Source organism: Branchiostoma lanceolatum, chromosome 3, assembly GCF_035083965.1.
Source record: "Branchiostoma lanceolatum isolate klBraLanc5 chromosome 3, klBraLanc5.hap2, whole genome shotgun sequence".
Taxonomy (NCBI): Eukaryota; Metazoa; Chordata; class Leptocardii; order Amphioxiformes; family Branchiostomatidae; genus Branchiostoma; species Branchiostoma lanceolatum.
The window spans coordinates 9937994-9951266 of record NC_089724.1 but is presented as its reverse complement, the minus strand read 5'-3'; the positions used below and the strand labels follow the sequence as shown (position 1 = coordinate 9951266).

General features: G+C 41.5%; 1 protein-coding gene across 2 annotated transcripts in view; it reads right to left on the bottom strand.

Moving 5' to 3' along the window:
• LOC136430124 (ankyrin repeat and BTB/POZ domain-containing protein 2-like) overlaps positions 1-13273 on the bottom strand; it is a 47499-nt gene that overhangs the window by 32303 nt on the left and 1923 nt on the right. The window contains exons 1-2 of one of the 2 annotated variants that reach the window (XM_066420442.1): positions 11629-11648; positions 6626-7760 (exon numbers count right to left, since the gene is read on the bottom strand). In XM_066420442.1, the coding sequence (XP_066276539.1) occupies positions 6626-7487 (862 nt within the window). In that variant the 5' untranslated portion in view covers positions 7488-7760; positions 11629-11648. Of the gene's footprint in view, positions 1-6625; positions 7761-11628; positions 11649-13273 lie in introns of those variants that run through there. The other variant, XM_066420441.1, reaches the window with a different exon arrangement.

The window sequence follows — 13273 nt, the reverse complement described above, 5'->3', positions numbered from 1 at the left end:
CCAGTGGATAATGATGATGAATTTAACTCCGCTTTTCTGTACGTACCAACTATTGACCAGTCAGAGCAAGTCGCTGTAGAAAAGGGTAATCTTCTTCCAAGTCTGGATTAAGATAGCTGGAAAATGAGTTTGAGACTGACTACATTCTAGCTGGTGAAAGAAGAAGGATTGTCACATTTCCTGGCAGACTGATCAGAAATCACCATTTCATATGTGTTGATCTTATTGAATTGACTTCCCTCTCCATTGCTTTACAATTCTTCAAATGAAAGGATTGAAATAAAAAATCATGGTCTGATAAAACACATTAATTTTTGAGGGATTATTTCTATGACGTGTATTAGCCACAGTAGTTATACAATACAATGTATTTGGCTTATCAGGTTGATAACTTGACACTGAACATCAAAGACCGCAAGGTCTTGACACTGACAGGGTGTGCCAAATATTATACACCTTCTCCTATTATCTGGAGTGCCACGTTGAAATTTTTTTTCTTTCTAAAAATTCAAAAGAATCATAGAGCACAGAGGATGATTCATGAGTCAGCAATGCCTCCAGGCTGGGCTCGCCGATTATGTTACATATAATGAATACGCAAACCATGAATTAAGCAAATCGTTGCCGGGCCTTTGTTCAACCACAATGCAAAACATTTCAACCCTTGGTCTAGAGGGGAGGCCTGTTTGGATAGGGTATGAAAGGGAGGGTTTAGGTCGGGCTTTCTTCATTTTGTTCTCTTTGACTAAAAACGGGACCTCCCGTCCATCCTACAGACGCGGTTAAAACAACTTTGTATGTGTGGGGTAACCACTAGTATAACACTGTGAATTTTCTTTTCTTTCAACATTTCAACTTTTTTTTTGAATACAAAAAAAAACCTTGGGATTCCTTTTCCGGCAATACCAGCTAAAAGTCAACCTATGGATGGAAAAGAAAAGCGAAGACCCTACAGCCTAAAATATTCAGTCTAGATGTCCAAAGCCAAACATGGGTACATCAAAGAAGGAGAGATGAAAAGGACTTGGTTACTCCAGCTCTTTCCTCTAGTCACTGCGAAAGACAACAGATGCTGTCTGAAACGTCTGTTTCCAAATTTCATCCATTGAGCTTGAGTAACTGTCATTTAGCGTATCTTATTACCTGGATGTCTAACTTTCACCAACGACTTTTAAGTTTATTTTCCACTAAAAGAGTGAAAAAGCATCAAACCTCAGAAGTCAGCAAAGGTATGCCTGACTCTATTCATTGGTTTTGCAGACTTGATTTATGCATTTGGTTTTAAACACTGACAGCACACAGTTTGTTTGCCCAACTTTGCATTCGGACAAAGGCCCTAAACCATCAAAGGCATAACTTTAAATACTTGTGATGCATTAGGACCATTTTTGAGGTAATCTCTGGAAAGGTCTACCTTTTGACTTCACTGGCGGAAGATATTTACCCAAGAATTTTGTAATGGTTTCTTTATTACCTTTTTCAATTAGTTGTAAGAGTAGTTCTTTAACCAAACTTGAAAAAGTACATTCTCCCGTTGTAAAGACAAAATGCTTCCAGTCATCCAGGCATCATGCCCCTATTAAAGTAGTACAGGGCTGTAGTGCTGACATGTACAGCTCTGGAAAAGAACATGTATGCTACCTAAATCTTGGTTCTTCCCTCGTTCACAACAGATGAGCGTCTCTTCCACGGCCCTTCACAGTCTTAGCAAGGAGGTTTAAATAGGAAGGAGAGAGTTTAAAATTACTGCCTTTTGTCCTCGGTGGGCCGCAAGCGTCAAAACTGTAATTGACATAAACGTGTCAATTGCCCTGATTTCAATGGGCCAGCGCGGCACGCCAGCAATCGGTTCCATTGTTTAGTTGCAAATTGGAGCGCCCCCGGGATTAGCAGTTTTAGTGGAGAGACAGTCGTAAGTTCAATTCTAGCTATTTTGAGGAATTAATCTTTTTAGAAATCAGTGAGAGGATCGGGAAAAAGTACTAGTAGATAGCGGAGAAGACGATCGGAGGAAATTCAAGCGCTGCAACCATTACGTTACAGCCTGTGGCCATTTTTATTTCAACAGCCTTGAAACAAGGTTAATCTTTGTAACAACATCTACCCTACAAACTACATGGTCAAATAAAGCGCTGAACTAATACGTCTGCTAAATTCTGCATGTAATATGTTTTTGTACAGATTCTGTGACAAAGATCCTAGGTATAAGGGCATATATCTCGTTTCTTTTCGGCAGCTGTGAGAACAAAATTCGATACATTCTACCACGATTCTACCAATTCTACACACATATATCAGTACCTCATCGATCCTCCTTCGCCAGCAGAGAGGCACAAAACACAGTTGAAGCCGAGAATTGTAGGCCCGATGCCAAAAAAATGGCCCCGATGCCGATTGTGAAAGTTTGACAAATTGAAATTTCACATCGTCAACCATCTAAAATATATATCGGCATATCCAGAATAAATCACATAACTTCTACAAAACGACAACATTTGAGGGTATGTTTCTGTTCTAAAATGTTCGCTTCGAGCCTTGCAACACACAAAAAATGCTGTAACTCGCCCATTTTTCGTCGCACAACAGAGTTTCACGTATCAAAACATTCGCCAGTTCAACCGGCCGCCATTGCTGGCTACTGCGCAGCTCTAGTACGCACCCCAAATAAGGCAATCCTCGGAAACTGTAGGCATGTCCGCCTCAGCTCGGCGATTTTCGCCAGCCGTGACGTCATTTTAGGCTCATTTGCATCGGAACTGGCGGGAAAATTAGCGGCTCAGGGCGACACCAAAGCGGCGCCGCCGGGGCTGCCGGACAATGCGACTCAGCGGGATTTATTGGGGCAGGACAAAAGGCCGCGGTGGGTGTTAATAGGCGAACTCTCTCCTTCCTATTTAAACCTCCTTGGTCTTAGATACCAGGTAACTACAAGAAAACTTTCTCACGCGCTTGTTGAATAGCCTTATTATGTTGCAGACATGCAATGATACCCTTAACTGTTTAACAGCACAAAATTAGGGTTAGAGGTTCTCTGACCTTGCTCTCCTAGCTTCAAAGTGTGGGGAGGAAGGAAACTGAAAGACGATATTACTAAGCAGCTGGACACAAACAACTCAACTAATTACCTTGTTGCGTGAGCAATAGATTTCACTTTGTGGTGGACAAAAAATAAATAACTGACTGACAAGAATAAAAGTCGGCATCTTCTGATGATCAAAATTGCTAGAGAGCTACTGTAAGTACGGACTAATCTAACGATTAGATTTTGGAAATTTCCAAGTTGCACAAGACACGTAGGTGTGCAGTTCAGTACAATTAAAGCCTAGAGTAATGTTTACACCGGTCATGTATTTTGATAGGCCTGAGCTATAGCAAAGGCTGCGACACTCAACTACCCTTGCCTTTCAATTCTTCAGCTTTCTTAATTGTATCAAGCCCCTATGCCTCTGTGTGGGAAGAAAAGAGCCGCTTACCCCCATGGCCATTGTTCTCCAAGAAGTAATGAAATGTTTAGAAGCTTGTATTTTGATAGCGGACACGGGGGAGGGACAAAAAGAGCGGGCAACAAGGAGGCCACTTCTCTAATCTTAGCCCTGGATTCAATAGAACACCTGTCCTGGGATTGGAAAAAGTCACACCGGTTCTCGTGAATAACGTTCAGAAGGTTCCGCGCAAAGGGTGCCGGCGCTATTGAAAGCTACTGAGACGTGATACAGCCTCCATTCCTGTCACAACCATTCAACATCCCATCTGCTGAGACATTTGGTTCAGGAAATCCTTTTAGAGAAATGCACACAGACACTCTATGTAGCTTTAATGAACGTGAAAAGGGAAGGATAACTGTACAAATATGGAAGGATGTGTCGTTAAAACGAGGTCAAGCAGTGGTCAGTGCATATGTTATTGATGTAAGATACGGTTACATTTGACCAGGGCACCACTATATCTACATTATTCAGTTGTACCCAGGCTGAAGTGTTTGCTATTCAAAGTTACTCAAACATCTCGGGCGTCAGAGAATGCCCGCCGTAAGACTAGAGTCCTTCCTTCAGCCCGGCTACGCTCACGCACAATGCCCTGAAATGTAACACGGGCCAAACACCTTTGATCTTGCGGGCATCGGGTACATAACGGAAAACAAATCGCACGCTCAGAAAACAAGCTCATAACAGCGTCCCTTTAAACACACTTGATTACTTAGGGGAGAAGCCAAGCTCGTGTTAACCACAAAGAAGCGTTATTATCACGCTATCAAATCGATATCAAATTCCTATGGACAGACGAAGGAAAAGCTTTTCCTTTGTTTGTTGTCTGTCTCTGAAATGAAACTTTCCCCTTCCTTTAGCTTATGAAGGTACAGATCAGTACTCCTCACCCTGACAAAAGCTTGTGGTCTGATATCCATAAACAGAGAAGCTGAGAGGTATCAATTCTCATATTAATGCACATATCATGTACATGAGAAGAAAGACATCAAAGGTACCAACCGTGCCAAACCTTCTCATATTTTGCCATTTAAAACTCAGGAAAAAAGACAAAACAGCCGTAAAACTGGCATAACCCAATTTTCTCTAAACTTTGAAACCCGACTTTTTTTTTCCAAACAGTTTGTTTATGGAGTTAGTGTTTACTTACTGTAAACAGGAAAACACTGTTATTCCGCCTGTTCTTTTGTACACTCTGCATTGTCAGCAGTTTCGTATACTGTCCCGAGGACCTACATCATCATAATGACATTTTCCAAACACATCAACTTAGTTAATTGAATCTTTTCACCCTTATCTTTTTTTCAGACCATTAGTAAAGCTGTATCTTAATAAGTTTACTTTCCCCTCCACTTGTATGTCAAATAATTGTCAATTTCCTCACCAAACACAAACAACGCAGTCCTTCTAGAGTAAATAACCTCCTTGGCAAGTCTGCGACAACTCACTACACGGTGACAAGTTTTTTGTCTGTTATCAGTCTTTAATGACATGTTAGCTTTTTCAGTTGTATGCGGCTGCCAAACCTCACACTGGGAAAGGCAAATATTATTCAGCTAATGGTCTCTTCCACAAATAAACTGTCCTTGAACATGAGCATGAATTATGAGCGCAGCCATGCCTGCAAACTTGCAGACCGGTTGCGGCACTTCTGTGTCACACACCTACATACTGGTGGGAAGTACAAATACTGCAATGGAGGAGTTCCTGTGAACCCTTTGAAGAAGAGGTAAAAAACTGAAACTGATACATCACAAACAGGTTCCTTGACTCATCATGTTGAAACCTGGATAGCACTGAACCTGACTTTGAAAGGGATGACTGGGCTGAACTTGTCCTACAGAAATCACAGCAGCAAATGTCTTTCAACTGTGCCCTGTATCCCTTACTCTGGGAACAACTGTGGCACTGTTCCAACGTTAATCACAAAGTAAACGTATTTCCTTAAAGAATCACACAAAGGATACACACAGGTAACGCACAAGAGAATTGAACTTCAAAACAGATTACTGGGGCCAATGTACTAATGTGACAAGCACAACACTTGAGACGACCGGGGCTGAGATCTCAGCAGAACAGGCTGGACTGGGAACACCAAACAAAGCAGGGCAGGTCCCCCACACTGTAGGTAATCTGGTTCTTGTGTGTTTGACGCTTTTGTCAGCCAATTTTCTGGCCTAATTCTATTGAAGGGAGATTACACTAACATGGTCTCATGGCTTGGGTGGGAGACAGGCGTCTCCTGGTTTTTCTACTCAGGCATCCAGTCAGACTTCCCAGGACATCACAATGGAATTACAGGGAGAGCTAAACAAGCAATTTCTTTGCAAAACTAAATAAAACACCATTCAGACACTACAGCGCAACTAGGAAATTTCCCAGACACTCAGTGAAACTTTTCTGCTACGTTGTCAATGACCAGGTCAGCACCTTTCTTGATGTTCAACCAAAAGCATGAAGACTGTTTTCTTTTTCGCTAGAACTATAAATATCATTGTACATGTACCTTCTCTTTTGTTCATGTACCCCTTTACTCCTTTCAAACTTGATAGCATACAATGTACAATGCAAATTTGGTGTCTAAAGGCTTAGTACCTTTCTGTAAACCTAAGCCAAACCTCAATTTCCATCTAAGGTTTCAAATTCAATGGCAACCCGAACCCAATTGTTAAAAGTCATGACTGAAATATGTAGGTGTCAATAACAGGGAAGTCAAAAGACACCAACGTTCGCTCAAAGGATTCACAGTCACCACAGGAATGCCTCTGAACTGGCACAGGACAAGAATCTTTCACCAGATACAACATAGAACACCTGGAGCTATACTGAAGATACATACAACGTATATACAACTTGAGACATATAGTGACAATGATATCGGTAATTACTAGATACATGTATGTTAAATCAACAGTGAGTCAATGACAAAGGGCAAGGACAAATGTAACTGTGGTTCTGTCCATGTCAATGCCCCCCAAACTATAAACCAGCCCCAGGCATTGCCCGGAAGTGTAATGTGGTAGGCAGTTGAATTCCTTCGGTTCATCAGAACTTAACCTTTTGTGTGGAAGGTAACAATACAACATGTATCCTCCAAAAGGTATGTGGAAAGAGAAATTGCCAAATAAAACATGACCTACCATTGGCATCCCGTCCGCAGATGAGGTGTTCGAAGGGCTGCAGGATGCCCCACAGGTCTGGGTCGTTCGCTATCCCATACTCCAACAGCTCCACGCTCACCGACATGTCGTCATCCCGTCCCATCACGTGCATGCACACCGCTCGCAGGAAGATCTCATCCAGCAGTTTCTCCATCAGTCCCACAAGATATACTGCTGCATTGTCCTGGAGGCGGGGACTCACCCCGACGTCAATCAGCCATCGGTACATACGTCCGACGCTGAAGATCACCCCCGCTCGCGTACGTTTGCTGACACGGAAACCTTCCTGCCCCGTCATCACGTATCTAGACACTGCTTTCTTGGCCGAGTTAATACAACTTTCCGCAAGAGTCCGTGACAGCACCAGCTTGACCGCCGTCTTCATGTCATGCTGCGTACACTTACAGTTCCGGATGGCAAGTCTCTGCGCCTCACGGACAATCCTTACCAACGGCCTCTGGAGCAAGTACGATAGTCGCTGTATGATGTCTCTTGAAACGCTGTCACAAACGTTCTTTCCCTGTCCGTTCTCGATCACCTGGGCTATGTCCTTTTCAGTCCAGGGGATGTTTTCGATTTCGACCAATCTTGTGTAACGATCTGTACATTCGTAATCGTCTGGCACTGAACTCTTCACACTACAGAAGCTCTCGCTATACCCCGCTCCGTTTGTTAGGGTACCATTCATGTGGGACGACATGTGACTCGTTGGCGATTTGCTGCCAGTACCGTACCCGATACTGCCGTTCAGACTCTCCATGGTGGAGTAGTTACTGGCGGAGTCCAGACTCAGCTTTTCTAGCGAGCGCAGGTGCTGGTTGATGTTTTTCATCCCAGCCATACTGAAATCTCAAAGCCTCTCAGAGTGGACCGCAAAATCACTGATCTCAAGTCACCGTACACTACTTACATCGGAAACGTCGAGCGCATTGTCCAGGTAAGGTCAACACACCCCCAACCAGCAGTCCTTTCTTGCTGCGGCTTTTTCAAGCCTCTTGACTTTGATAGGTGACCCTACACAAACAGTATCCGCTGTGGCCCTTGCAGCTCGCCTTGCCCTCCAGGCTAAGTAGTGGCGCCTGTTGCCTCTGTGACCAGTAACTGGATCTAGTCCCTACAAAAGAAGAGGGTAATGCAGTTGTTACTTGTAACTTCTGTGACCATAAACACCAAACTGTATAGGAAAATGGGAAAATGATACAACAACAGAGGAATTCGCCAAATGACACATCATTATGTACACTTAGGTTCAATTAATTGCTAGTATATCTCAACAAGTGTTTCGAGTGGGCTCTCGAAATTGCCTACAATTACCACGCTAAGTCCCAATTACCAAAGTACAAACTGCTGTTTAAATACATCCAGAAGGTCAAAGTCTACTGGCCTTGTTAGGTAGCAGCAACATTTGACGTGTTTACAACCGTTATGCTTGTGCATACTTCATCAAGCAAAACATGATATATATGGCCCAAAATGTAAAAAATAAGCGAAAAATCTCAATGCCTAGTGGGTCTATAACTATTCAGAGACATTAATCATTATGGACAAACGTGATGAAAAATAAAGTTGGCAATACCTTGATTTAGAAAAATACAAAAACATGAATCAACCTTAGGCAAAATTAAAAACATTAAGGCAGCATGATCTCCAATTAAGAAAGAACAACTTGAGATGTTACAACATGAAGCACCCAACTTCTGTTCCTAATTATGCCACTTCTGGTAATGTTTTACTTTGAATGTCAACAATAAAAAGTAGTTACCTTGCAACTTGATTGAAGTACCGTATAAATGGTTTTCAAGTTGTACATAAAACTTAGCTAAATGACAGTATTCATGGAGTCAACTTAACAATTATTGAGTTAAGTACCACCATTCTGTAGGGTAAATGTCCATAACAACTCAACAGGATTTTGAGTCACCTTTTTTATAGCTCTTAAACTGGTTGTAAAAACCCCTTTCAAGTCTTCAGTACATGTTGATATAAAAAAGCATTGTTAACTGTAGTCTTGTCATTGCCAAACTACTTCTTCTACCTGTAATGTGAGCTTTTCTTTTTTGTATACAAGTAATACAATCATAGTTCAAAAATAGCAAAAGAGAAAATTATGTACAAAGTAAAGAACATCCGTTACAGTATTCACCAGACTAAATATCAAAACTTCAGTTTTCTCACAACTTACAACTCCTAAGCTCTGTGAGAATAGTTTGACACAACTAAAGAAACAAACTCTCCAGCTATATTGTTTGAGACAGCAGTGATAGTTTGGTTGCTGTTATGATTGTAACTGTATGACTAGAGGGGTATTAATGGGTCAGTACCCTTGAATATTAACATCCACACAAAGGGCGCTGTGTAGAGAGTCTGATGATTGAGACAAACAACTGGAGCAATATGCTACAGTACTATAAGCTTGACTCTGGAAAAGGCTATTTTCTGGGAAAGAGCTATAAGATTCTCTTCTCTACAAGTTCCAAAGAGAACTCCATTTCTTGTCTGCTCACAGAAAAAAAAGATGATACAACACAATAGTAGGATAGTCGCAACGCCATTATGAATTTGACTAACTTAAGAACTTTTCATGTGGTTTTTAAAAGAAATTCTCCATGCTTTAAGAGAATATCCTATAAATGATTTACACAGCGTGTAACAGCCTAATAACCAAAATAGAAAAAAAATCTTCACACATTTAAATGGATTTATGGAATGAAAATCATGGATACTTACATTAGCTATACTATACGTTAGAATATGAAGGATAACTCCATAGCATAAATCAAAGGCCCTTGCAATGAGGTTATGAACATGAACATGAAGAAATTACATGTTACGCATGTTACAGATAGATCTGAGAAGAGACACGAGGCAACCTACCTCTCACTGAAGGTCCCTGGCCCTGACTGACCAGAGCTAGAGAAAGTCTAGAGCTGATCCTGGCCTAATTGGGAAGGGAAAAACTTTCTCATGGGAACTCCAAACCACATGACATGTCTTGCCTTCTGGTCAGGCTGTGCCTTTCTCCTCTAGTGGGAAAACTTGTGACACTAGTCTACAAATGGACACCTCTGTGTACTCTTCTCATCCTACTGAATGTCTTACAAGTTTGTATAGGAGAGAAAGTGCCACAGGCAGTTGCTTCAACTGATATTTGCACAAGACATGCCTAAAAGAGATACGTCTGTCTGTTTTCTCAGCAGACTTTCTCAGAATCAATCTGTGTAAAGAACCCCTTGTGACATTTTACTGATAGACAAGCAGTCTTGTGTACAGTTCTCATCCTACTTGAAGTGCTACAAGTTTGTCTTTCTAATGGTTGGCATCATATTGGCTGTACGCGAAAAATAAAACATTTGTGTTTGGGAAAAGGATTTTTCTGCAAGGGAAAGAAGCACCTTTTTCAGTTTATTGGTAAAACAGTTTTACGTGATATAAACTTTTAATCTAATTTTGAAAACCTCATGAATTCCTCATATTTCAGAGCAATTCCACATTTCATTCACCTGGGTGCCATCCAATTACTCCTGGGGCCCCTACACTCAGCTGCCTGAAAATATAATCAATTTTTTTCAGGGCAGCAAGTGTAGGAGCCTGGTGGAACTGAGATGGTAACCAAGCTAATATTTCATAGCAACCCTTCAAAACTGTCATCTCAGACTTGAAAGAAAGTTTCTAATTTCTGTGACCCTTCAGTTGTCTTTACTGCCTTTCACACTGATTCCTTTCCGCACAACTGTCAGCTGTCCATAACCTGTAACCTTCTCACCAAGGTGCTTCACAGTCCTTCGCACCCTTACCTTACAAGGAGTTATATCCCTACAACCCAGGCCTTCCCTAACATGGTTACAGTGTAGGAACACAGGGATACTGTCTCTCAATCCTCTCACAGTTTACAGCCAAGACCACTTGTGTAACTTTCCCAAGCTCCTAGGACTTGGCCTGGTGCCAGCTGAGACACAAAAGCCTTCCCCACTCCTGTTCACAAGGTAAACTTTACCCAAGCTGCTACCCTACAGATCGGGTTCCCTTCCACAAACAGGATCAGAACTGAGCCCTGGACAGGCCTGCACTTGACTTTGCTCATACTGAAGTATTCCTTCCTAAGAAGCTGTTTCCTGTTCAACTGTTACTTTTTTCTATACTTTCTAACCAAGGTGTAGTAACTCAAAATGATAGGATGTTTCTGTAGACTATGACTACACCCAGAAGTCCAAGATAATTGGATGGGTCAGGGCCTGTGTTGAAGTGGACAGTCTAGTATTCTTTCAAAATTTTTCAAAAGCTGCCTGACATCGGCTAATCCACACAGTTTTATTGATTCTCGTAATCCAATTGAGCCTTAAAAACGACGCAGAATGTCTTCTCCATTCCAGAATCAATGTCTCATTGTGGAAGGCAGCAACTGAAGACTTCCTTTTGTTTGACTTGTGATTCTTTCATTATATCGAAGTCACCAACAGTCCCTTGTTTGTGTCTAATAGCAATAAATTTTGCAGAAAAGTCCCTTATTATATACAATACCCCCCTCTTTTAATAGCAGTAGTATGTTAACTAGCTGTGAACATCTTTAGAAGTCATCTACCTCATATGTGCCGATAACTGAAAAGTTCGACAAAACTCAAACCTATCAATAGCCTTATCACACCTCTGTCACAATCACCATGTTTCTGGTCCTGTATCTCTGGTGTATCAGAATTGGGGCATAACTCAGGCCCTTATCTTCAACACAGGATAATCACACTGATAAGGTAGGGGTGCTGGCATGTCTGGTCCTCTTCTGCAATGTGGTATAGATTGTCTTTTCAACTCGATAATTGGGGTTGAAACATGTTGGAAGTTATCCTAGGCTTTCCTTCCCAGGAAATTTGGATTTCATTTAGATCAGTAATGACTTGTCATAGTTTGTGTTCTGTGAGAGGACAATAGAAACCATAACTTGCCTCTTAGAGTCTGACATTTCTTAAATAATGTACTAAGACACATACCTGGAAAGACTGGGAGGGGGTCTAAACAGTTCAAGTTCCCTTTTGAGGGGATGAACCATTTGCATCATTTACTGAACAGTTTCCCCATTATGTAAACCTTCCAGCTCTGCCTGGAGTTCATCCAACAAAGATCACATGAAGATAGCCAATGTTGACAGGTGACATTTGACATTCCGCAATCTTTTCAGGTGAATAAGTGTATTTGCTTTGACTATGCTGGTGTGTACGGCACAGGAAACAACTTACTCATTGCCACCATTATCATGCAAAACCACAAGTTTTCTAAACAAAACACAAATGCAAATAAGAAACCACCATAGTGGCCCAAGGGGTTGAAAATTTGAATGGCAAAACACCCTCGTTACCGATGATAGACCTTTCTGACACCAATTGGTGTCAAGTAAATCATCACTACAATGCCTGAGGGGAAGGGGGTATATAGTGGTTTACATAGAGCTAGTCCATAAACGATGGTATAAAAGATTATGTCCAACAATAGCATAATACATCAGTTTAATTTTTCTAACTTCTGTCTGTTACTAGTATCTAATGACTTATCATAAGATGAAGCTTGTACCAAAATCTTCTTTTCCAATCGAAGATTTTAGCTGATAATTGTCTGTATGTTCCAAAAAATATAGCCCAAACCCCTTCCCCAACATACAATCCATAGACCCCCAACAAGGCATGTTGAAATGTCTATTCGCCTATCAAAAATACAAAAAACCTTCCACTACCATCCCCCTCAAAACTTTAGGGATACAAAAACCTATGCACATATGTAATTACGTGTATGTATACATTCAATTTGATGATTGGCCCACTCCTGATTATTTCAGAAAATCTGTTTTTTTTTCAAACAACAGTTTCTGAAAAGTCCAGAACTCTCTTGATCCCTTATGGTTGATGTTCCTTTGGGACAGCCCATTAATGGTATTTAGGTGATTATAAGCCAATTTGAGAGTACAGGATTAAGGAAGATTATATATGTTACCTTTGGGAATATGGAAGCCCCCCTCTGAAATAAACAAAGTGGGGCATCCAGAAAATATACAAAGTTACAGATTTAGAAACAAAAGAAATGTATTTTCCAGAAACAAATCTTTGACTTGACAATACGTACTTCTAATGTAACATGCACACACAATCTTAGAAACCAGTGCCATACCTTCTTCTTTCTGCCCTTCCTCCCTCCCCCTTACTACCATCCTCAGAGCATAACCTCCTTGCTCAGAGGTAAGATCTTTCAGCTCCTCCACACAGGACACACTAAACATCTCCTGTTACATCCTGACAAGCCTGTTGTCTGTGTACTGATGGCTTCCAGACCTGATACCTGTACCACTGTACTGTACAGGACATCTGAGTATTCTCCAAGCAGAGGTCGGTGGAGAAGATTGTGACCTCATGATCATATGCCCTGTTTTTTGTTGGCATTCTGGTGGAGAGTGCGGACAGAAAACAGGGCATATGATGAAAAGGTCACAATCTTCTCCACCGACCTCTGCTTGGAGAGGAATTTGAGCCCTGCCCTAGCCCAGGTCTCTACACAGCCCAGACTCTCATCAGAAGGTAGGCTTCCCTACAGACAACTTTGGGCTGGGGTGGTAATGTACAACCAGGCCTAACGAGCCCCCATAAAATG